At 50.0% G+C, this 24769-nt stretch overlaps 1 protein-coding gene and 1 long non-coding RNA gene across 4 annotated transcripts in view; one reads left to right on the top strand and one right to left on the bottom strand.

Annotated features, from left to right (window-relative positions):
- Positions 1-911: 911 nt before the first annotated feature.
- Positions 912-24769, bottom strand: part of VASH2 (vasohibin 2) — a 39983-nt gene continuing 16125 nt past the window's right edge. For 2 of the 3 annotated variants that reach the window (XM_064594172.1, XM_045877199.3), the window contains 4 exons: positions 24565-24639; positions 17559-17940; positions 16253-16368; positions 912-2851 (listed from right to left, as the gene is read on the bottom strand). In XM_064594172.1, the coding sequence (XP_064450242.1) occupies positions 2779-2851; positions 16253-16368; positions 17559-17940; positions 24565-24639 (646 nt within the window). In that variant the 3' untranslated portion in view covers positions 912-2778. The remainder of the gene's footprint in view (positions 2852-16252; positions 16369-17558; positions 17941-24564; positions 24640-24769) is intronic. The other variant, XM_045877200.3, reaches the window with a different exon arrangement.
- LOC135364717 (uncharacterized) lies at positions 11117-15300 on the top strand. Its single transcript, XR_010412291.1, has 3 exons — positions 11117-11434; positions 14201-14296; positions 15098-15300. It is a non-coding gene; the product is annotated as an uncharacterized LOC135364717 (long non-coding RNA).

The raw sequence follows: 24769 nt of genomic DNA, 5'->3' as shown, positions 1-24769 counted from the left end.
GCCTTGGGTATTGTAAGAATACAGAATTAAGATTTCCAAAGTTCTATTTACCAATATCTATTAATAAAATCCTTATGAAATAATTGACTTAGAAAAAGTGAAATGCTCATGATTTCAAAGTGTATAGAAAATACTAAATATCACTTTCTGAAATAAAGTATACTCAAAACAGCACAACATGGAGTCTAAAATCAAGATTTCTGTCATCCATTTAAACTTTGCATATATCCCCATAATGGCTTAAGCATAAAATTTCTCTTGCATTTATAACTTTAAAAACTAGACTCAAATCATCTCATAGTTTTATTTTTTATCTTTTGAATAATAGCCAGTTTTAAAATCAATTTTGGGGAGGGGGGTAAATCATGTCATGGTTTACCATGGTTTACCAAAACAACCATGGTTGTTTTGTTTTTGTCTTAATATCATTTTAATTAAATTCCTGCACTAGAATTTAAGAGTTTGGTGCCTTTCTCACATCTTTCAGAAATCAACATAATTCCATAGGCAATAAAAATAGAATGAAAACTAAGAGCATTTTAAATTACTTTTCATGTTTCTGTGACTAACCCTGGCTCTGGGGGACTGAATCTTAAAATCAAGAAGTGAGTGGAAAAAAGATCAGGTTACTAATTGAATCACCAAACCAGCTGGCGGTTTTAAGGCTTATAAGTCAGCATATTAGAACAGTTGGTGTTCCTATCCTTTTACCCTTTTTTGTGGGAAACAAGAGGCTATGCAACTAATGACATTGTATATTTTGGAGGGGACGGTACTTAAATAATACTTGGAAAATCCTATTCCAAGCTCTTAGAATGATTGCAGTGGTAGAAGTTGTATACTTATTAGAGATAATAAAGTGTCAGATTGATAAACATAAGATACATATATCTTGTTTTTCACAGAGAGAGCTAAGTCAGTATTGTTTTAGAAGGAGAATGAATTGACTAATTGAAATACTTCAGTACACGTGGCCATGAGGCTGCAAATGAGTTTGCCTTATGAAGAGATACAAAGATACCTCATCTTAAACTGGAACTGAGAATACTATTCTTAAAGTGATTAAGTTCAGAATTTTTAACTTCTGTATTTTAATCTAATTGAGATGTATACTTACTTGGTCCTTTTCATGTAAAGGACACTAAACTTCCTTCTTTTTCAAGAAAATACCACTTTCTATGAATGCCATGAGTTGTTGTTTTTTTTTAATGCCATTGAGTTTTAGCATAAAGTGAGCTCATGCACACACGGCCGAGGGATGGAGTCACCTTCAGTGGTTTTACTGGTAAAGAATCTCAGTGAGCAGATTATTTTTCTACTCCCCTTTCTAAAATCAGGCAAAGAAAGCCAGGCAAAGAAAGCCAGAGAGGAAGCCCTCAACTGAGATAACACTTCTGTTGACTAGCAGACTTCACTTACATCTGCGCGGTGGTCTCACGAGTTGGCACGGCTGTTGAGCTACAATAGATGAAACGGAAGCATGCTCTTGATGTTGATAAAATACAGACTTGGCGGCTAGGGTTCCTCTGTGTGGTCTGCAGTCAGAAGTTACACAGATACACTGTCCATCACGGACTCCATCACGCTCTAAGATGGAACACTGTACCTGAAGACTTTTCCATTTAAGAAAAGGTTCTGCTTCTCTAATTCATCATATTTTCCATTATCAGTTCCTAAATGTCATGAAGTGGTACTTAAAAGCAAGGGACTGGAAGGGGATCACGTCATGCCACATTTGGTCTTAATATAAGACATCAGAACACCTCTCTGACAACAGTGAGTCCTTCAGAATCAAGGCCTGACTCAGAGTTTAAAAATCAGATGGACGTAAACAGAAAGGTTAACTGGTTCTCAAGCCTCTGCTGATTGATTCCTGGCCTCTGCCTTTCTGAGTGTGTGATTGTCGGAGGTAATTGCAATACTGCTAAATGTGTGTCACAGTGCCATGACCTCTTGTGCTTTTTTTGCTGGAGTTTGCAAAGTTTAAATGTTAGTGACAGAACACAGACTACCTTCTGATCATGCTTTTTGTTTTGAAAGAACAAAAAACCGCTGTCAGTGAATGCTTTAAGAAATATTAAGAAAGAAGTAACTCCAAGGTCCTGAAAATAGTTTCCTGTATTGCCAGAAGAATTTCAGTGCTTTTTAGTAAAACACTTGATATAATACCTTAACTCCCATTATGTGTGTACCAGGAAAAAATTCCAAACTTTGTGGAGATCCCCATTGGAAATATTGGGGAAACAATACAAATAGAATATATATATATATAAAAAAAAACCCATTAAGTTTGCATATCTGATGTCAAGATGCTGAGGTAATATTGACTGCTTAAAAAAAAATCCCACCAACCTTTGCCTCTGTTATTGCTGAAAAAAGACATTAATACTGGCTGAGTTACCCTACTATATCAAAAGTGGGAGGGAGGGTTTCAGTAACATATACTACTGGTGAGGAGGCATCATGTTCAAAAGCAAGGAGACAAAAAGTAGGTCAATGGGAAGATAGAAAACTACGGTTACATATTTCCCTTTCTATCTGTAGTGAGGGAGACAGTCCAACCCCGATGGGGTTTCTTCCTTCGGCCTTTTCCTGGTGGCCCCTTGGTGAGTTTCAACATTAATTGTTACCACCCACTCAGATTCCATGTCCAAGTGAATCCTTAAAAATAAAATCCACAGGTTCTCAATAAATAGTTGCAGTTCCTCCGAAAGACGCTGGGGTAGAGTGCAGAGAGAAGCACCACGGAAGCCCTCTTACTGGCTGATATGGCTTTGCCTAAATTCGGATTTGGTAGCCCAACTCGTTCAGCGTGCTAAGGTCAGCCACCTTCTTCTCAGGCAGTGCAGGCCTAAGGGTCAAAGGAAGATGGTGGGGGAGAGGAGATGGGATAGAGAAAGATCACTCAGTATTTGATTCAGAGAACTCGACTTTGTTCTCCTGACCCTTCAGATGCTTGACCCCAGCCCGCCCCCCGCCCCACCCCACCCCCGGCCTTGGTTCCCAGCTTGACCTCGTGTTCTCAAGTCCACTTTGATGGGATATGTAGGGAACATTTTCACAGGCTTTTCAATGTAGAGCTGAAAAACACTGACAGGTTGCCGAATGAGTTTGTCCAACTTGAAGCCTGAAGCCTGCGTTCCGTCACACTAACTTCTGAAACCCAGTTATCTGTAAACCTTGCAAAGGTCTAAAAAAATCACATGTAGTCCAGTAGAACTAAAAACCTCAGCCAGACTCTCCCTGAAACCTTGGCTTCCTGGTGCTTGTGCCATGGGGGAAACCCAGCAACTACACGACTTCGCAGGTGCCAGATTGGCACGGAGAGATGCTTGGCTATCTTTGATAGAGGATTACTCTTCCAGGCCTCGGTGCATAAAATTGGGGCGGATCCTTTACAACTCATCTGAAAAAGCATGTCAATGTGGAAAACCATTCCGTGGCAAATCCTCTCTTCTCCCTAAATACATTTTCCAAAGTACTAGTAAGCATTTATGTGAAGTCATGTCAGAAAATACTTCAAGCTGGAGAAAGAAAATCAGTAAGCACATCACCTGTCTTCATTAAAGACATCTCCTCAATGATTTCCCGATATAAGAGTACGCCCAAGCATTCTCCCGACTTCTCTCACAGTTTTTCCATTTCTTAGCCTCCTACCTTCTCTGATAAGAGAGAACGGAGCTTATGAACCAAGTTTAGCAGGTTCAGTATGGCTAGAGAGCTCTAATTCCAAAGTTTCACATTCAGCCATTTTTACCAGAAGACTGAAGATGTTTTTAGGATACACATGACCCTTGTTTTAAGTGTTTGAAGAAAAGAGACCAAAATGAAAATATAATTGGTTTCTTGGTTTATCCTTTGAAGGGCTTCCTAACAACAAATAGATTTCCCCCGGCAGGAAGGTGCTCCAACTCACAGAGCCAGAAATCAACAGCCAGCTCATGTCGACGGGGCCGCTTAAGGACACGAGGCTCAAATTTTGGCAACAAGTTCTACCGCCTACATATTATCATTCTCTCTGTCTCCCTGTCTCTGCCCACCTCCATCTCCTCTCCCTCCCTTCCTCATCACCCCTCCCTCCCTTTCCCTCAACAGCCTATGAACATCCCCTCTGAACCTGATTATTCAAAGTGGTCAAGAAACCTTCCCTGACTTGCTACTTGGCATTACTAAGGAACTTGTAAACTTAACTCATCTCTGTGTTGCATGAGGCTGATTTCCCAGCGTGACCATGTGCCCTGCTTTACTGGTCAGAATCATGCCTCTCGTTTCTTTGTGTCTCTGCTCATGGTGCCCGGGGTGCACAGATGATGCTGACAAATATGGCCGACAGACGACAGACGTCCCCGGACTTGCTTGCATGTAGACCCCTGCTCACTGTACCAAAGAGCTCAAGGCTTCTGACCGGAGCAATGGTGTCCTCCAGCCGTACGTGCCCTAGAGATCGGCCATTCCCTATCAACAGAGCCACTGGTAGAGTGGACCCCGGGGACCACTGTAAGGACCATTCTTGAGTTGGCAGCTAATGGGAGCACACTTCCAGCTGAGGGTTCAAACTTAAATTTATATCTCGATCCTAGTCCTCAGCCCGCTAACGTGGAGAGAACTAGGGCTCTTGCAGACAAGTCCGGTTCAGAGTCCATTTGTATCTAATCCATTTTCTTTCTTTTTTTAATTATTATTTTTTAAGATTTTATTTATTTGGGTTTTTTTTTTTAAGATTTTATTTATTTATTTGACAGAGAGACAGCGAGAGAGGGAACACAAGCAGGGGGAGTGGGAGAGGGAGAAGCAGGCTCCCCGCGGAGCAAGGAGCCTGATGCGGGACTCGATCCCAGGACCCTGGGATCATGACCTGAGCTGAAGGCAGTCGCTTAACTGACTGAGCCACCCAGGCGCCCAAGATTTTATTTATTTGACAGAGAGAGAGGGAGAGAGACAGCACAAGTAGAGGGAGAAGCAGGCTTCCCGCCGATCAGAGGGCCCGATGTGGGACTCGATCCCACGACCCCGGGATCATGACCTGAGCCGAAGGCAGACGCTTAATGACTGAGCCACCCAGGCCCCTCTAGTTCATTTTTTCAAAAAGCCTGACATAGAGTCTGTTTTGTTTCCTTGCCTGAGGTGTGTCATCTTTTCAAACAGCGAATATGCGACTTCCTCCTTCAGGTAGACTCCCCATAAGTTAGCATCACCCTAAGGCAAATGGGGTTAGAAAGGCAAATCTACTTCCCCCCTCCTCCATGTGCCCCACTTTTAGAAAATTCAGCAATCAAAAAAAATTCACCTGCCGAAGGATAAGCTTCAAGTATCCCTATGCATTCCTCGCTTTACAAAAGGATTAAATGGGGGTCATTTCCTAGAACAATTAAAATATAATTTCCACACTACCTTTCCTGGTGGTTGAACTACGTGCACATATGTTCCTTATCCAAATATAAATCACATTTGCAGTGAATGGATTTTTTCTTTATCTGATGCTTTTAATGATCTCTGCGGGGCAGAGTCTGTTAGTTGCCCCACCACGTCCACCATCCCCTTCTGCCTTAGTACAAACCCGCTTTTCAGCCGGGCACAGAGCTGCCAGAACACAAACCACGTTTCCCAGCCTCTCTAAAACCGGTCAGGCGTCGGACTAAGGTGTAGCCACTGAGACTGACGTGGAGGTTACCAGACACCTCTTCCAAAGGCAAGAAGCATGTGCCCTTCGTGGGTTTCCCTGCTCTCTCTCCTGTCTTGTGGAAGTGATGGCTGGAGTGTGGCCCCCAACGTGGGACACTGGAGAGGCCCAGCAGGAAGACGCCCCCTACCGCCTCAGTTGAGCCACTTTCCCACGTTGGTGAGCCCCCGCCTAAGCCCTAGCTTCACCCCGACCTTACCCGCCACCAAACCTGATCCTGACTGGGATCACGTCCGTCCGTCAACTCACTAAGACAACGCCAAGTCCGATGCCAGTCATGGTGGGTGCCGAGTGGGCCTGAGGAAGGTTCACCTGGGGAGTGAGCACACGTTCCTAGCAAGTTCTCTAGAATTCCACTCGGGAGAAGTAGCCACACCCTACACAAAGTCCGGAGACTCATGGGTAGGAGTCTGTCTTCTTCCCCGGGGCCCTGCACCCCGTGCAGGACCTACGCCATGGCGGCTCTTCACATCTCCCATTGTCAAGAGTAAGCAACAACTCGTGCTCAGCAAGAGGATCCCCGTCCCAGGGGCCTTTGCAGCATACAACAGCGAGCTCACCCCAGTTCCGGCACCTTTCTTCCCGACCTGGCCTCTTTCTCAACACCGAGTTACACGTCTCCTTCTCCGAAACTCTGAGAAACATGCTGCCCTTCCTGTGTGAGAAGAGCACTCGTAAGACACCAGCCTGACATGCTTTCCCGGGTGGTGGAGCAGGTCTGTGCTGACCTCTTTTCTCTCCCTCGGTCCCCGGACCAACGGCGCCTGCTGGGAAGTCAGTGGCAGGACAGGCTGCAGGGCCCGGGGGTCGACAGGAGGACGAAGCCTAGCCGCTCGGCCCTGGGATGGGGGCTCGCCTGGGACCCTGCTGCAGGGTGCGAGACTCGAGGGGCCACACACAACCTTAGCCACCGGCAGGCCGCCTCCTCAGAAGCCAGTGTTCGCCCACTCACCGAACTCTCTCACTTCGGAGCCCATCGGCCCCCAGGAAACGGAATGTTCACCACACTCTTCCAAGTGTGTGTGTTCCTAAAACTTCACCCTTTACCTTTACCCTTGGTCTGCTACTGGTTCCCTTGGAAACAGATGTACTTTAACTCGGGGGGTCTTTGGCCTCCTCTTTCCTAAACCCTTCCTTAGCACCTCCGCCAGTCACTGCCCCCTGCCCACCCCCGCGGGGTCTTCCAGGTGCTGAGAAATCACCATTATAAATAGTTTCCATTTAGTTGGCACTTACAAGGCACCAGGCATTGCTCTGAGAGGTTTACAGGGATTAACTGAGTGTCACCATAACCTGATGGGGTTGATACTGTTCCTACCCGTTTTACAGAGGAAGAAATCGAGGCACTGAAAGTTAGGGAACCTGCTTAAAGCAAAGTCACATGTTTAGCAAGTGGTGGAGCCAGAACTCCTCCCCAGCATCTAGAGCCCGTGTCCTTAACCATGAGGCAAACGGACCCCATCCTCCCACTCCCCACACAAAGCATCCTCCCAAGCATCGAAGGATGACACCACAACCACTCCTGGCTTCTGCACCATGACACGGAATGCCCAACCCCATGCCTTGTTGTCCCTCCATGGTCCAACCCGAACACCACTTCTCCCGCGAAGTATCTGACTTCCTTCCCTCGCAACGCATTACTTCTCGCCCCCGGATGCTAGGGCATCTTCTCTAGTACATCTGCTAAAGAATCCTGCAGGTTCCTACTCCTCATGCCTGCCTCAGAGACTGAACAAACTGAGAACAGGGATCCAGTCCATTCAGCTATGAATCCCTCCTGTTGAGTAGCCTGTTCTCAATTAAACCTGGGTCAAGTTCTCATTAACATGTAAATGGCGGATAGGGCTTCATTATGTTCTCTTTATCATGGGATATTTTTAACAACGTCCTAAGCCAGGAATTCAAGTCACCATGATGACATTCTAAGAACTAACAAGTTTTCCTGTACAGGACAGGATTTATCTTACCAAAGCCGCTTGGGGAACCTGCCTACTTTGAAAAGCTGAATGTGGATCTGCAAGCACAGAGAGCTGGAGGGCTTCCAGAGGAAAGGGACTAGGTTGTCCCCTTCCTCTGTAGCCCACCCGTCCCCCTGCCCCCTATGTATCCAGAACCCAGGGAAGAACAAAAGGCTAATACTGCCAGAAAAGGATTCAACCGAGATCCCCGGTGAACTGCCTGAAAGAGGAAACCCTTTTCTCTCCCAGCGCTGCTGGCTGCAATCCCCTGGCCTGGCGGAGGGCATAAGTGGGTTATCACAGCCTGCCACCTGCCCGTGGGCCTCAGCCAGAAATCCTGCTCCCTCCTGGCCAGCAGCTCGTCTCAGGGCCAGAGCTGGGTGAGCTTGTGCGTGAAGAGACCTCTTCCAAGCGCTCCCCTGGCTATAATTAGAATTCTGCAACGGATTTATTTTTAAGAAACACAAGCACCAGGATGATGATTCAGCCAGATCTGCACTTGCCCAGAACCTCTCATCAGATCCACGGTTATTATTTTAGACCGAACAATCAATGTCTCCAAACCCCTCCCTAGTCCACACAAGGGAAAACATCTCCGAGGATTTCCTAGTGAAGGGCTTTCAGCCCGCCTTCTGTTTTAGGGGAAGCAGGGAAGGGAACTTTAAGTTGCCGGTTAATAGACTTTGTGGAAGGAAGGGGGGGCACTTCTCTCAGCACACAAATGGATAATCCCAGCCTCGTCTGTTGTCACAAATATATCCAGGGTGACTTAGGGTGGATGGCCTGGTCCCAGGTGACCCCTTCACCCCAACCTCAGGCTTGCATTCCTGGAGCTAGCTAACAGCAGAGGCTGTTCAGAGGGGAGGTAAGTTGAGGAGGACAGGATGGTGGTTCCATAGAGAAGGTATTCTATAGCAGGGAAACCTTAGTTTTCCATCCTTGTGACACATGGTGGAAATTCACACTCTGGATTTTTTTTTAAGTAAGCTCTACGTATAATGTGGGGCTTGAACTCATGACCCTGAGATCAAGAGTCATATGCTGTACTGACTGAGCCAGCCAGGGGCCCCCACACTCCCGATTTTCAATGTGATCTTTTGTTCCAGGTAGCTGGGAGTAGATATGGGACTTTTAGTTTTCCAGTTTGTCTCAATCTTATATGGCTTGTGACTCGTTGACTTGATCCAAGTCCCTCCGAAACCTTGACAGTCCGGGGCGAGTGAACCATCTCGTGGGTGGGCGGTGGCCCCTCGAGACTCGCACACAACCTGAGGCAGCCTCAGTGTCCAGGGAGAGCTTGGCTAGATTCTATGTTGGTGTCAGTGAAGCCACAAGGAACCTCAGAACCAGAAAGTTCATGGCAGCATGTTGGGGACCGAGTGGGGACATCGCGTCCTAGGGCTGAACATACCAGCTGGTGTGTGTCTGTGTGAGACTGGGTTTAAGAAAAGAAGCAGTAACGCGGAAGGAGAGCCTACGAGCTTCCCCCCAAGCTCCAGCCCCCATCCCTTTTCTGCCCTTCTGACTAAGGCCTGAGTCTGGAGCACCCCTCCCCCCACTTCTCAACCCCCGCCCCCCTCCCCTCAGCAGCTGCTGGGGAGCAGGGTCAGCAGGCCTGAGTGGCGGCTGGGAGGGGAGAGCAAGGCTCCTGCAACTTGCTGGCTGCTTACTCACCCACAGGACTTCATTAAGTAACACTTTGTGCCAAGTACCTTGTAGGTCTCGGGGTTACACCAGGACAAACAGCAGCTCCTGCTCTCCCTGGACCCGAGGTCCATTCCCTTTGTTCTGATGGAAATTTGCCTCTTGTTTCTCCCGTATGAGTAGGATACACTTGGGGGACACGGCCCATCTATGTCCAGTTCAGGGCTGCCTGATTGGGAGGCACGGGCCACCCATCTATTCATGCTTCTTACTCCTGTGTCCCCTGAGGTCACAGCCCTGGAGGGTGGGCAGTGTGCATGCCCATGTGTTCACCCACTCACCCTCACGCACAAACACACCCAGGAAGACCAGGTTAGCTCTATTCCTTGTGGACTCGGGATTCTAGAAAGGGATATACAGTAAGGATGCAACTCTAACATGGACCTCTCGGTCCTCAGTGTTAAGTGTGTGGGACAGATTAAATCAGGGATGGTGCTGGCCCAGCATTTACAAGTTCAAGCAGAGACCCCAGGCCTTCCTCTCTTGTCTAGTCTGGCAGGAATCAGGTCAGGCTGGGTCCCGAGTTAGGACTTATGACCTGTCTGGGTAGGCCTCAGTTGGAGGGCCATGGGAGGGGGAACTGGTTCCTTCCAACCTGTCACTGTCATTCCAAGCCCATCCTGCTCCTCGCTCACATTCGCCACTTCCAGGACAGTAGGTACCCTGCTGGCAGGTGCGGGCCGACAGCTGAAGCTGCTATGCACGCATAAGAGATTCGGCTCAGCAGAGACTCTCCAGGCCCTGCCCCTTCTTTCAAGGCCTGCAGAGGTAGGAGGCTCTGGCCAGAGACCAAGAGCCACAGGCCACTGTCTGAGATTCCAGGGCACAGCCTCTTCCCCTTGCTGTGATGGAGAACCCCTCTAGCACCCCCCAATGGTGTCTGACCTCCAGGAGCCTCTTTGCTCACTCAGGTCAGGAGGTCTTTGCTGATATGACTCATCATCCATCCTGGTTTCTCCAAGCGTCCCCAGGGACCCCAGACTCTATGAAATCCCAGGAGAGCTAAGCTGAGCAGTCCTTTGTCTGGGCTTCTAGTAGGAAACTCCACATCGTCCAGGAGGCTGACTTCTCCCTCTCCTTCCACAACCATTCTACTTCTCTCCCTCCCTCTCTCTCTCTCTCTCTCTTTTGCTTCCCCTCTACTTTCCTTGCTAAGGAAATTATCTCCTTTTCACCTCTGGGGACATTTTCTCATCCGGAATGGAAGAATGGAATGACTTCTTGGGCCTCATTCACAATATCTTCAATGTGATTAGACCATGGAATCAAACTGATTCTCTATGACTTCATTATGACTTCATGGCCTCACTCGGGCAACTGCCTGGAGGCATCGTTGCGATCCTTCAAGACAGAAGGGAGCAGGAACTCCACTGTCTAGCTTGGGGCCAGCAGTGAAAGGAGACCTTATCTTAAGATGGGGCTTAGTAACCTCTGTGACCCTGAGGGTCTCCAGCGGGGTGAGCGAAGCCCCCTAGAGCCACAAACCGCCACAGAGACAGATAACCAAGAAGGGAAATCGAAGAGGGAAAAAAAGGGAGGAATAGAATCATAAATAGCAAAGAAGAGCAGTGGAGGGACAGAGGGGGTAAAAGAGGAGCCAGAGAGCGGAGAGAGAACAAAGACATTCTCAGGGGTCCTTAGGGACTCTTGCCCCACTTGGGAAGAATGTTCCACGTGGTCATTCCAATTGGCATGAGCTGCTTTCATGCTGACATGGGCAGCCCAGCCAGAAACCTGCTGTCCGTGCACGCCTACGCTCCCGGGTTGTGGCCATAAGCAGTAAGCCAAGACGTTTGGACTGTCAGAGACAGAAAGGACCCCAGGGAGCCTTCGTGGTTCTGCGTAGGGGAACTGTTGGCATTTTAAGTGGAAAGGTTCTTAATGGGGGAGGATGAGCTTTGCAGGAAGTTTACCATCCTTGCCCCCTCCCTGGGATCTCTCATTATAATAAGCAAAAACCTCCTCTCCTCCCACCTCATTTCTAACCCTTGTCCCCTAGGGTGTCCTGGCTGCTGCTGAGAAGCGACTGGCAAGGGGACCGAGGCCCAGCATTGGGAAGCAGTTGGTAGAAGTTCACGCCAGCCTTTAAAACGTGGGTCTCAACCTTGATCTCCTTGTCTCTTTTAGAACCATTTGACTGCTCTGTGTGGAAGGTGCTTTAAACACTCCTAGGGGAGCAGAGGATGAAAAGGACTGGTGGGTGGAGGGTGGGGGAGTCCGTTTCCCTCTCGAAACCTTGCCTGAGCCGACACCTCGTACAGCCTTTGCTGTTTGCCCTCCCACCCCGCTGACTCTTCTGTCAACCCAGTGACACCGATCTTCCTTTCCAGAAGGATTATTCAGACCAGTGCAAAAATGGAGAGGAATGCAGGGCTGGAAGTAGCTGCAGCTGTAGGGGTGAGGTAGGCAGGGATAGAAAGCCACTAAAATTATCCCAGCATAGAAAGGGGCTGGGGCCCCACAGCTGATGGGCCTCTTGCCTGTTATGGTAATAGTCCACCCTTGGGCCACTCCCAAGCTTCATTATGGCACCCAACACATTTAGAAATGATTTGATGGCCTTATGTAATGCTGAAAAAAATAACACAGTGACAGAGCCACCAAGCCCTTCCTAGTCCCAGCCATTCTACCGTAGGATGCCCAGAATTTTGGTGGAGTTATTGGGTCACAACCAGATGCGTCCCTTTCTCATTTCCTCACCAAATCAAGATCACCTGGAGAAAAGCCTGCTTGGTGAAGGCCAGAGGTAGAAGCTGAGAAGAGGCTCTCCTCCAGACACACCTCTAGGAACCAGGGTGTCCTGGGCTCTAGTCTATGGCAATGGCAGAAGCTGGGATCTGGAGGGGGAGGGAGGGGCTTGGTGCTTCGGTCCTTCTTGTCCTCCCTGTCTCATGCAGCCCTTCATTTTACTTTCAACTCTTCCCTTTCTGTCCTCTCGAGCCCCTGTGATCCCCTACCCAGGCCCTGCAACTCAGAAAGCAGGATTTAGGAGGAATTAGTAACACCTTGTAACACCTCAGTCCACTTCAAACTTCAGCCACGATGTTTGACCTCTAGAAACCCCTCCTGACCTCCAAACTCGGAAAAGAAAGGGCTTCAACTACCAAGGATGGCCACCGTCTTCCCGGATTTGCTCATACGAAATGGTCCACAGGAACCCACAAGCCACCTGGGCTCCCTTGATGGTCAAACTCTTCCAAAGCCACCCCGCCCCGGCTGTGAAAAAGAAAATCCCTAAGACCTGACCCACTAGGGAGAGTTGGTGGAAGGAGACTCCTGGGAACCAGTGCCGTGCCCAGGAGAAAGGACTGCAGGGTTCCGGGGCTGGTCACAGCCACTCTTTGCCATTTTGGAAAAGTTTATGTTTTCATTCAACCACGAGCCATCACCTCTGTGGCCCTGGGGCCTGCCTGCTGGGGCTGGGATCGACTTCGGGGCGTGGAGGGAAGACGGTGGTGGCACGGAACCCCCATCTTCCTGCAGGTCTTCCTTCCTGACCCCTCCGGTGACTACTGCCCTCTCCCTACTGCCTTTCTCCCCATCCCTGGGCCCACTTCCTGCTTCCAGCCAACAGGAGGGATGAGGGTGAGTGGGGCCCCGACACTAGAAAGTGGCTTTGCAGTCACAACTGCGGCAGTCTAAGAGCTGTCCTCTGTAGGTGCAAGTGTGGTCCCTTGCCTTGGCTGCGTGACAAAGCAGCCAGAGATTAGGGTATGGGCATGACCAGTTTCCCTTCCTGGCCCCTAGAAGAATGACCAGCCAGGCTCCGACCAGCATGTCTTCAGTGGAGCCCAACCATGGGGGTCAGGCCGGGGTCACACCCTCTAACCTCACCCCAGCACCTCAGGCTCCAGAGGCCCAGGCAGGACTGGGCAGAGCTGGGCCCCGGAATCACACTCGGCCTCCTCTGCCCCCCTCAGCAGACCCAGTGCCTGCACCTTGACATTCTGTTGTTTTTTTTAAAGCCAACCCCCAAATCAGTTCTCCCATTCTGACTGATCAAACCGTGGCTCTCCAAGAGTGGTCCCTGGACCAGCAGCATCAGCATCACCTAGGAACTTGCCAGAACAGCTGGTCCTCGGGCCCCATCCAGATCTGCTGAATCACAAACACTGGGAAAGGGGCCCCGAAGTCTATTTGAACAAGCCCTCTGGGGATTCCAGGCTTGCTGAAGTTTGAGAACAGGGTGTAGGATCCTTCTATCTATCCTCACCTGGGCCCTTGTGCTGCATGCAGCCCCTTCTCCACCCCGTGCAGATAACCCACCTGCTCCTCCTCACTCCCACCCAATGACGCACCTCCTTCACCAGCAGGATAAAAGCCACTGAATGCACAGTCTGTCAACTTCTACGTCCTCATCTACCTGACCTTAAACTCTCCCTCATTTTCCCCCCTTCCTTTGCTCCTAAGATCTTCACAGCTGGCTTCTGCAGGTGCGGACAGGCCCCTTCACACTCCCGATCCATCCTCTCTGCCTATTCCTCCCCTATCTCCTGTTCTGGTTCTTCTTCCTCTGGGCTACTCAGGGCCTGACAGCGCTTCCTTCCTTCCTCACCGACTTATCCAGCTATCGCTTCAGCTGTCACTTCTAAGTAGATGGTTCTGATGTCATGATCTCTATTCCTCAAGCTCCAGATCTGCATTCTCAGCGGCTTCTAGGATGCTCCCCCGGGATGCCTGAGAAGCGGCTCAAATCCCACAGTCCAGGCTCCAAGGCACCTTCTTCCCCTACTGTTCTCAGACCACCAGCACCTCGCGTGTCCTCTGACTTCTGTCTCCACAGCCAGTGTCTGAGATCTTGTTGGCTCTCCCATCCCTGGGCACTCACGGGAACTTTTTCTGGTTAAAAACTTCACAGGCCTTGGACTGCAAAGTTCCAGTGGATGCAAGTAGAACAGATGCGACAGCACTCGTCCGAAACCCCACACGGCCGTCCCGCGCATCAGTGCATCAGGTGGCATGCTCAGGACTCTCTGGTTTAGAGGGCAGAGCGGGGCTTTATTGACTGCTGCAGACTGCGAGCTCCGAAGGGAAGACTTTGCCCTCCTGGGGCAGCAAAACTAACCAATCAGAGGAAAGGGCCCCTCCCCTGCTTCTTGGGTGACCAGACTGCCACTTCTGGGTTGCTGGCTGCATGCTTCGTGACCCTCCGAGGAGGGTTTACATACGCACAGTCCTCTGAGACAACTGTTACTTTGTTCAGGGACGCCAATGACGGGATGACTGCATCAGAGAGGGGGAGAGCTAGGGTTACGGTGAAGGTCAGGGTCAAGAGGCAAGGGTGGTGGTCAGCATCAGAGGCAGGATTCGGGTCAGAGGCTTCTGCAAAAATCTGAAGTCATCCTGCTCTCTAAAGGGACAAAGCCATGCTGAAGTCCCCTTGTTCTTCAGCTTCTCTTGCTGCAGGAGCTCCCCAACCCCCCCTCCTCCTTCTCCTTTCCAAGCCTGGACCCCAGTCATCTTAGCCAACACCTCTGGCTGTAGATTCTGCACCCTGGGTTCAGCAGTGGGAAGTAGAATGGGGACAAACCAAGAACCTTCCTCGGAACTGACACCACCTCATCCCGCACTGTTCTTCCAAAGACAGAACCAACACTTCCGTCCCCCTCCCCGTTCCCAGAGCCAGGGGACCTGGGTTCCAGCCCCAGTCCCATCACTGACCAGCTACAGCACAGCATAAGATAACAAACCTGGTTTGTGTTCTTGTTTCTTCCATTGACAGTGAAAACGAAAACTCTCCCTTCTTACTCTACAGGATTGATGTGACGATAACGACATGCTTGTATTAAAGGCAGTTCACCATGAACAAATCGCTCTCACTATGTCTTCTAAGTTGATCCTACGACTCCTTGAGAGAGAGGCAGTGAAAGCATTTTTACCCTCCTGGACGAATGAGCAAACTACGGCTCCTGAAAGGCTTGCCCAGGCCGCAAGGCTACGGGGCGGCTGAGCTGAGGCTCACCCCGGACCTCCGGGCGCTGTTCCACACCGTCCCTGGCTCGGCGAGAGCCTCCTGTGACCCGGCATACTGCTGGTATTAATAAAAGTGGTATTTTTTCCTGCTGTGTAATTATGGCCCAAATATCTGCCAGTGGATTATCACTGGTTACTTTGGGCCTCCTCAGCTTCTCCAATCTGTCAGTGCTCAAGTGAGTCATTTTGACCTAAGAAGTAGGTGTGGGGGGTGCCTGGGTGGCTCAGTTGTTAAGCATCTGCCTTCGGCTCAGGTCATGATCCCCGGGTCCTGGGATCGAGCCCCACATCAGGTTCCCTGCTCAGCAGGAAGCCTGCTTCTCCCTCTCCCACTCCCCCTGCTTGTGTTCCCTCTCTCACTGTGTCTCTCTGTCTAATAAGTAAATAAAATCTAAAAAAAAAAAAAGAAGTAGGTGTGGAATCTCTGGCCTCAGGGCTAAGATGGGGGAGGGTAGAGTCAGCAAGGGAGAGGAGGAGCCTGCAGGTATTTCTGATGCCATGATCCAAAGAATGATTGTGATTTCTGCCGGGCACAGAGGGCTACAGGGTTTTAGGAGAGTTTACACGCTTACATGACAGGCCTCACGTCATGGGGCTCACAAGGAGCTGAGCTGGCCCCAGACCCAGGCTTCCTAAGTCTACATCCCCTGCTCCTCCCACGAGGCCAGGGTTTCGGGGTATCCTTCATCTCTTGCGGTCTGGAGCCTGTCCCTTCATCTGAGTCTACAACTGGCAGGCGGCGGCCGCAGAGCAACGGGGGTCATGTGCATAGTGGATCCTTCTCCCCAAGGGATGCCCCCTGAACGAGGGGTGGTCCTCTCAGAGATCTCCGTCTGCTTCAGATGCCATGCCCAGGACACACCTTTGTCCCCACGGGCCAGGACAACCCCACGGATGCGTGTGTTGGGCCCCGAGCCGGGGAAGAGAAAATACTCACGACTTGTCTCTCCTGCCGAGCCGTCTCGGGGGGCTCGCCTGTCTCCTTCGTGGGGACAGGGACTTCCCCCGGCTTCTCACTTGGGTTGGAGAATGGGCACTTGCAGGTTTCAGGATCTGAAGGAGATGTGAGGAGTTACCACACTGGCTCCGAAAGGAAACCACCCTCGTGTCTTCCTGCAGCATCCCTGCCCCCAGCCTGCCGTGATCGCGGGGCTTAGGAGGTACCGAGCTGGAAGACCTCCAGTGGGGAGTCCTAATAGATGATCCTCGCTCAGTCTGCACTGGCGAGGAGCAAAGGACCCCCTCCCAGAGGCTGAAATGATTACACCACGCCCCCTTTTCCACAGCAGAGAGGCAGAGCCCCATGCCTCAGCCTCCTGGGGCTGCTTCCAGGTGCTGGGTGCTGTCTTGTGAGGGCAAAGTCCCACCTACATTGCCCCAGAAACCAGCTTGTTCTTCCTCTGACTCTCCCACCCCACACACAGGCACACAGCGGTTTCAATTTCTCTAGAATCTCTGTTCCAGGTTCCTCAGGGTGAAGAGGACAAGTCCCCAGGCCCTAAACAGAACCAAGCCTGAGGTCAGCAAAATCTCTTTCCCCTGGGGTCCTCCGTGTACACACAGGCTTTCTCTCAGTGACTCCACAGCCCTGGAGGGACAAGGACAAGCAGGCATGATGTCACCATGGATGTGACATGGGAGAAGCAAGAGGGGCTTATGAGTGTAGATTCTATGAAGCCAGCACAGTGAATGATTCTTCGCTATTGTGACACCAGGTCAGAATTTTATGCCAAAATGCATTGCAATACATAAAGCAAAGCCGAGACATAATGCCACTCTGCAAAAGATTATAAGGCAGGGTGACCTCGTGTGCCCAGGACCTTCCTGGTTTTAAGTACTAAAGATGTCATGTCCTGGGCATGTTTCAGGCAAACTGGAATGACTGGTCACCCTATTATAAAGACCAAAACAACAAAACAAAATGAGAGGCTTAATCTAAAATGACTAACATTTTAGATTTGATTTCATAGAAGGATGTACATGCCAAGACATCGCTTAACTGTAACATCTAAGTTGACTTCAGCTCCAGTGTTTGAAGTAGTCTATACAAAGAGAAATTTTAATTGTCCATGTCAAATAGCAAATGATTTCTATTTTTTGTTTTAATAGGATGGCTACTAAGCAAGATAAACTCAAGAAGCTTTTGACTATCCCAGAAACATGGGGCATGAGGCAAGAGGGAGACAGACAGAGGTTGGGGATAGAACTCTCTTGCATCACTCATTCGCCTTCCCAGCACCTACCTTCATTCTCATGTCCCTGGCATATTTCTCCAGCTCCTTCCTTATGTCAGCCCTCAACATCTTTGAGACATTGAGGACCAGCTGCTTCCACTCAATGGGCTGAAAGCTATGAGGCTCATGGGGGACATACAGCCCAATCTTGACCTTCTTCACTGTGTGCAGGTACTTCTTGTAGGAGTCTTCAAAGTCAAAGATGAGGTCACTCAGAGTCCGAAAGGTCAACGGCTTGTCCATCAGCTCAGCCCTTCGGCTCATGCCCAGTGAGCCATAGTGGCCATTGCAATAAATCCCCAGCACAACGTGGTGAAAGTAGTTTCCTGAGAAGTAGGTTTTAAAGCTGATGGGGAATCGCTCAATGGAAGGCTGTCCATTGGTTAAGTATCTTAGACCATCTGAGTCAAGGAAGAGAAGGGAGGCCTTGAAAATTCAGAGCTTGGACTCCCAGGGAGGGAAGTGGCCCAGACAGGCAAAGTAAGTGTCCATCCCTCTGCCTCTGAGGCCCACATCTAACCTATCCAGACTAATCCTTTTAGAAAGGATTCACTTGATATCTTTGAGTACTTATTTTATGGTGCATACTGAAGCCAAATTAAAATGGGACAATGAGAAAAACTTGCCTTCTACTTTAGTAATTAAATAAATGCAAAACAAGATCATGGCTTTTCCCCCTCCCTTGGTTTTCTACAGGGATGATGAGTATTAAAGACTTTTTTTATGTAATCGGAATGACGTTCTCAGACATTAATTCTGGCTGGAGTGTGTGGGACAGAGCCAGAATTGAAGGCCTCTGCAATGTTCCAGGAGGAAAATGAAAACCAGAATCAAGGCAAGGCAATGAGATGTAAAAGAAACAGACCGGGGCGCCTGGGTGGCTCAGTTGGTTAAGCATCTGCCTTCAGGTCTGCTTCTCCCTCTACCCCTCCCCCCTGCTTGTGATCGCTCTCTCTCAAATAAATAAATAAATAAAATCTTAAAAAAAAAACCCAAAACAAGAACAGACTGGTTGATTATCTGGAAGGGAAGGCATCAGAACAGGTCACACCTGCCCCTCATCTGTTGCTCTCATGGACCCCAGCACACCCATGCCAACAGCCTTGGGTACCACATAGAAAGCTGCCTCCAGCACCCGAACCTCAGGCTCCTCATTCCCCAAGGCACTTGGCATCACAGATTGGCTTTCTCCACTTATCAGCCCATTTGGATCGAGCAACCCAGCCTCTTACCGTTGTATCGGTTTGGGACCAGCTACCCTACAGGTGCAGCGTCATGTAACTACCCCACTGACTCCACACGCTGGAGCACTGGACAAGAAGTACCACATCCTTCAGCCCATCTCAAAATCCCAGGATAGTCCCGGCAAGGACCCAGTATTTCTGGAGAGGGATGTTGAAAACTCACGGTGTCACTTTTCTGCTGAACACCAGTGGTGACTCCAAGGAGTTTCTAAGGTAAATAATAATCCAGGTGCTCCCCATGGCAGCTTGTGCCTGGTAAGTGCTCAGTCAGCGGATATGGTTCTCCACTGTCTGAGAATCTGTCTTCACCATTTCTTGCCCCCACTCAAGTGGACTTTCTACCCAGAGGCCAGAATGTTCTATTCAAGCCAAAATTTGGTACGTGTCAACTCTTCTGCTTCAGTTTTCACTGTCTCTCATCTTCTTCAGACTTGGTCCAAATCCCTTATCAAAGTCCTGCCACGATTCAGCCCCTGCTCATTATTCCTTTGTCTGGTTTCATGCCCCCCACACCCTGGTCCAGCACATAGACCCGCAGTCAACCCGAGACATTTTTGGAGGATACACCGAGACCATAAAGAATCCACGCCCGTGCCCTTGGCACATACATTCCCTCATAATGGGAAGTCATATATAACTGGAAGTCTTAAATGACTTTTAAATGACCTTCACATTACAAAGCTGTGAGACCAATTCAACAAAATGCCACTGCACATACTCTGCACCACATGACACCCCCTATTGCAGTAGAACTTCTCTTATGGCTTCACTCACACATCAGCCTTCTAGTGCAGGGGATTCAAACCTGGCAGAGATCTTTGGGGTCTTATCAGAATCATGAGTGAGGACGGTGTGGGCTTACTCTCTTTATACAGGCGGCACCCTGACTAGAACAGCCCCACTGCTCTCTCCTCCCTCCTTCCACTCTTCCCCGACCTTCCTCAGTATGAGTTAAGTAGCCCCCCCAACTCAAGAGCCCCTGTAGCACTTGCTGCTCAATCATCCGGCGTTGTAATTGTGTATTTGCATTTTGTTTGCATCTTGTAGGGGCGGGAGTTGTGTTTTGCAGGCTGGTGTCTGTCCCCAAGCGTAGCACAGGCCTGGTGCACAGAAGTTCTTCGTTAATGCTTGCTGCAAGGATGACCCTCCATTGTGAGCACACCTTCCTTAGGCTCAAAAAGACTGCCTTAGTGAGGGCCAACCCAGGTACCCTTACAAGAAAGAAGCTAACAGAAGCACTGAGGTCAGCCCTGTCCTCTGTCCTCAACTTAAGCACAGATGGCTCCTCGCTATAAAAAGTTACCTGTTGGGCGCCTGGGTGGCTCAGTTGGTTAAGCGACTGCCTTCGGCTCAGGTCATGATCCTGGAGTCCCGGGATCGAGTCCCGCATCAGGCTCCCTGCTCGGCAGGAGGTCTGCTTCTCCCTCTGCCCTCTTCCCTCTCGTGCTCTCTGTCTCTCATTCTCTCTCTCTCAAATAAATAAATGAAAAATCTTAAAAAAAAAAAAAAGTTACGTGTTCTGTCTTCACTTCCTCCTGTGAGATTAATTGGCAGTAAGGGAGTGAAATCACAACCTTCCGAGTCCCCTGACGTCCATTCCTGCTTGTTTTCTGGGGTAAGTTCTCTGGGGCTGGAATAAGGGCATTCCTTAGTTGGTTTAGACAGGATAGCAAGCCCTTACTGGGTGCGGATCTCCTGTGCCAGACAGCCTGCAGGCAGGGCTGTGGAGCCAAAGATGAAGCCTGTCGGGGAGACAGACTCAAAATGGACACAACATGATCAGTATGGTAGCTCCTCAAAAAAAAAAAGAAAGAAACAAAGAGTTGCCACACGATCCAGCAACTCCACTTCTGGGTGTGTACCCACAAGAATTAAGGGACGCCTGGGTGACTCAGTCGGTTAAGCGTCTGCCTTCGGCTCAGGTCATGATCCCAGGGTCCTGGGATCGAGTCGCGCATCGGGCTCCCTGCTCCGCGGGGAGCCTGCTTCTCCCTCTGCCTCTGTCTCTCTCTCTCTCTGTCTCTCATGAATAAATAAATAAAATCTTTAAAAAAAAAAAAAGAATTAAAAGCAAGGACTCGAACAGGTATGTGCATACCCATGTTCACAACAGCCAAAAGGGTGACGTGACCCAGGTGCCCCCGGATGAATGACTGGATAAACCAAATGTAGCGTATGACATACAACAGAGTAGTATTCTGCCTTAAAAAGTTAGGAAATTATGACACGTGCTACAACACAGATGAACCTTGAGGACATCAGGCTCAGTGCAATAAGCCAGTCACAAAAGGGCAAATACTGTATGATTTCACTTTCTGAGGTACCTGGAGTAGTCAAATTCAGAGAGATGAAAGTAGAATGATGGTTGCTGGGGGTCGGGCAGAGGGAGGAAAATGGGGAATTAGCACTCGATGGGTGTGGCATTTCAGGTGGCGGAAGATGAAGTTCTAGAGATCGCTGGTGCCCATGCTTGCAATGTCACTCAACTGCGCCTTAGACATGGTTAAAATGGTAAATTTATGGTATGACTATTTCACTGCAATTAAAAAAACCCACATTCACAATACATGTACGTCAAGCCACTACGCTGTTCACCTTAAACTTACACAGAGCTCTACGTCCACGGTGTCTCGGTCAAACTGAAAAGAACCACCCCAGCGTGATGTGTGCTGTGAGAGAGACAAGCCCCGCACCCCCAGGGAGAGCAAAGAGGCCACGCGGTGACCACACCGAAATTAGTCTTGTGGGACAAGTAGAGTCAGCCACGTGGAGAAGAGGGAGGGAGGAGGGGATGTCACAAGTCGCCATCGCTAGGATTTGTTCCGTCTTTATGGCCATCAGGAAAGCCATGGGACCTGGAGCAAGTGGGCCCAGAGCAGGCGGGGACAAGGAAGTGTGGCTGAGGGCAGGGAAGTGGCCTGAGCTTTTCTGAGGGAGCAGCCGTGCTCAAGGTCCTGGAAGATCCGCCCAGCATCTAACCCGCCTCTAATTACAAATCTGTCACCAGAATCAGCCATAGCACTTTAGTACCGTGATTAAGCCCCTTCATGGTCAGCGAGGCCCCCCAGGTTGCTGCCAGGATTTGGAAGATGAACTAAAGGGCTCTGTCGCGGGCAGGGCTGTGCACGTGTGTGCATGCACACATGAACTGAAGCAAGAGCAAATGAAGGGGCTCTTCCTGAATGAATCCTGAACTCTGGACTAACGTCAAATGAGAGAAAACAAGGAAGGACAAGACGGGGGACTCGGGCTTCCAAGCAGCAGCTGAGCTGACCTGTTTCAAAGTTGTTGAGGTGCCATCTGTTTCCCAGGACCCGCAGAGGGGCCTGTAGGCGACACAGACAGATGACCCAAGTCATGTCCTTCACTGTGCTCGAGAGAAAAGCAGGCCATAGGGATGCTGACAAAGAGCAAAGAGAAAAGACAAAGATGCTGTAACTTTTGTAATTCAGGTCTGTGTTTCTTGTCTGTGTCCAAGAGTCAAATTTCCCTGAGCTCAGCAGTGTGAGCCCCATTCCTCCACCCTTCCCCACCTTCTCGGCACTTCTCTGAAACATCACATTGGTAAGAACAAAGGAAAACCGAGAGCCCACTGTCTGATTTGGACAGGCCCAGAGGCCAGTCACAAGTATATTCCTCACAATCCCGAAAGAATTGATTAATCCCAGTAAACCTAAAGTAGTGCTTCTGTTCATACATAGCACAGGGCCGCGGCTACTGTGTAAAGCAGGATGGCCTCTGCCCAGGTGCACCCAGACCTCCGTCAGCAGAGTCTGAAGGTAGCTGGTCCGTCCAGGGAAGGGCCTGGGCTCGTGCTCTCCCTCACTGATCCCCCCAGCAAATCCCCAACAGCTGCTCACCCCCATTAAACTCGCAGGAGGCTCTGCCCCACAGCTGTGGCGGACTCCTGCCACAGAAGGGCCCCCGGAGCCATCTGCGGCCTCCACCCCATTCTGCCCTCCGGCGGGGCTCCCCAGGCACACATCTCATCTCCTTTGTGAGGAGCGGAGAGGAGGTAGGACAGAACTGTGGGGGAAGGGCCACAATAGGGCTCAAGCTCCCATTTTTCAAATGTCAGCCTGGGCACCTGTGGACAGTCTCTTTCAGACGAGGCCTGCCAGTGCCCTGCAGACTGCAGAGGGCCAGAAACGCCCCTTCCCATGAACGTGTCCAGGAGACCAAGCCCACAGACTGCACCTCTCCTACTGCCCCCGGGCTGATTCTGAGCCACCGGTCCTTCCGCTGACGTCACGCTAACCTCTTTCTCTCCTGGGTTTCCTTCCAGCTCTCTAACTTTCCTTCTTCGTCTCTGTCACGGGCTCACCGTGTCCCACTAAACCAAAAAAGGGTGAGATGTCATCCTTGAACTTCTGCTCGTCTCACTCCTTCCACAGCAGCCTCCACTCCCTAAACACTCGCAGCTCCCCAATCTCTATTTCCAGTGCAGAGCTGCCTCCTGAGCATCATGCTCTAAATACCCCACCCTGACATCCTACCACACCCCACGTCTCAAATTGAACAAATTCAAATCTGAACTCCCCTCCCCATAAATCTGACTCTCCCCACAGGCCCTTCCTTTGGGCTGCAGCGTACTTATCCAATCTCAGTTTTCCAAGCCGGAAATGTGGGCTCGTTGCCTTTGTCTCCTCTAACTCTTAGAGCTGATCAGCCCATGGGTGGTGTTGATGACCCCCCGCTCCTTCCTCCACCTTCCCGGCTACTGGGTCAAAGTAGCTCACCTCTCGGTTGCCTTCATCACCGTATTGGTTGACTTCTTCCTCATCAACTCCTGCACTCAGTTGGCCTCTAAGTCCTGGAAATTCTATCTCCTTGGTGTCCCCTCACCTCCATTCCCCTGGCCAGGACCATGGTTCAAGCATCACCATTTCCCTCAGGGAGCAGCTCCTAACGGGCTTTGCAGATCCAGCTCCTTCTCCAGTCTGCCCTTCAATCTGCCCAAAGAACCACCTCTCTAACACACATGCCTGATCGTGTCGTGCCTCTGCTGCTGATCTTTCACGGGGGCTGCCCTTGCCTTCTGGAGGAAGGTCACAATTCTCAGCACAGCACTCAACAACCCACCTGGTCTTTCCTGGGACAACCTGCCAAGTTCATGTCTTGCTGCGTCTCCTTGGTCACTGTCCCTTCCAGCCATCCACCCCAAAGGACTGCAAGTTTCTTTGCTCTTCTACCAAATCATATTCTACTGCCATCACAGCTTTTCTGGACCATATTCCCCTCAGGCTAAGGAGCCAGAAGTCTGGCGGAAAATGGAACAGAAAGTATGGGAGAGCCCAAACCCTTGTTTCAGCTCTACATTCTGTGGAGTTAAGACTCTACACCATTGCTTGGTCTCCTCCACAACCCACTCTTAGAATTTTCCCTAGAGATGCGTTTGGATAATCCCATTTCCCCTTGACTGTCTATCCTGTTGCAATGCCAGATAAATGCAAAAAATAATGATACATGCTCTCTCTGCCGTCCCTCTAAGTTGGAATTCTCCTCGTGACTAGTGGATCTGGCCTGAGACCTGGGCCTGGTGCAGGCTGCAGCTAACAGCTTACATTGACAATGACCGGGGAGCCAAGCTCTGATCTGGTTCAACTCTAGAAGGTGAAAGTTAAAGAGAAGCATCAGGGGGAGCTTGACACTTTCCCCAAGGAGACCACGGGCATCATCTCTGTGAGTCTAGGACAACAAAGGCACAATGGGCCCCACAGTGAGGCCACCATCTATGGAGTAAACTTGAGCAAACATAACTTCAAGGATACATGCCCAGGATGACAGCTTCCAGGCATTTGATAGGCAAGGACTCCCGAGTCATTTCTTTCGCTGTTTCCATTAACCTGTAGGGTAGAGCACAGCAAAGTATCTCAGGACTTATTTAATTATGCAGTCTGTCTGTCGGTCAATCCATCAGCGTGCCTGTCTCCACACCAGGTGCCATGCAGGTTTATAGAGGGAAAGGGGAGAGCT

Source organism: Mirounga angustirostris, unplaced genomic scaffold, assembly GCF_029215605.1.
Source record: "Mirounga angustirostris isolate CCGP_5_RB_7025 unplaced genomic scaffold, mMirAng1.0.hap1 SCAF_6, whole genome shotgun sequence".
Lineage (NCBI taxonomy): Eukaryota > Metazoa > Chordata > Mammalia > Carnivora > Phocidae > Mirounga > Mirounga angustirostris.
Note: the sequence above shows the minus strand (reverse complement) of the source record. Positions and strands in the feature narration are given on the sequence as shown.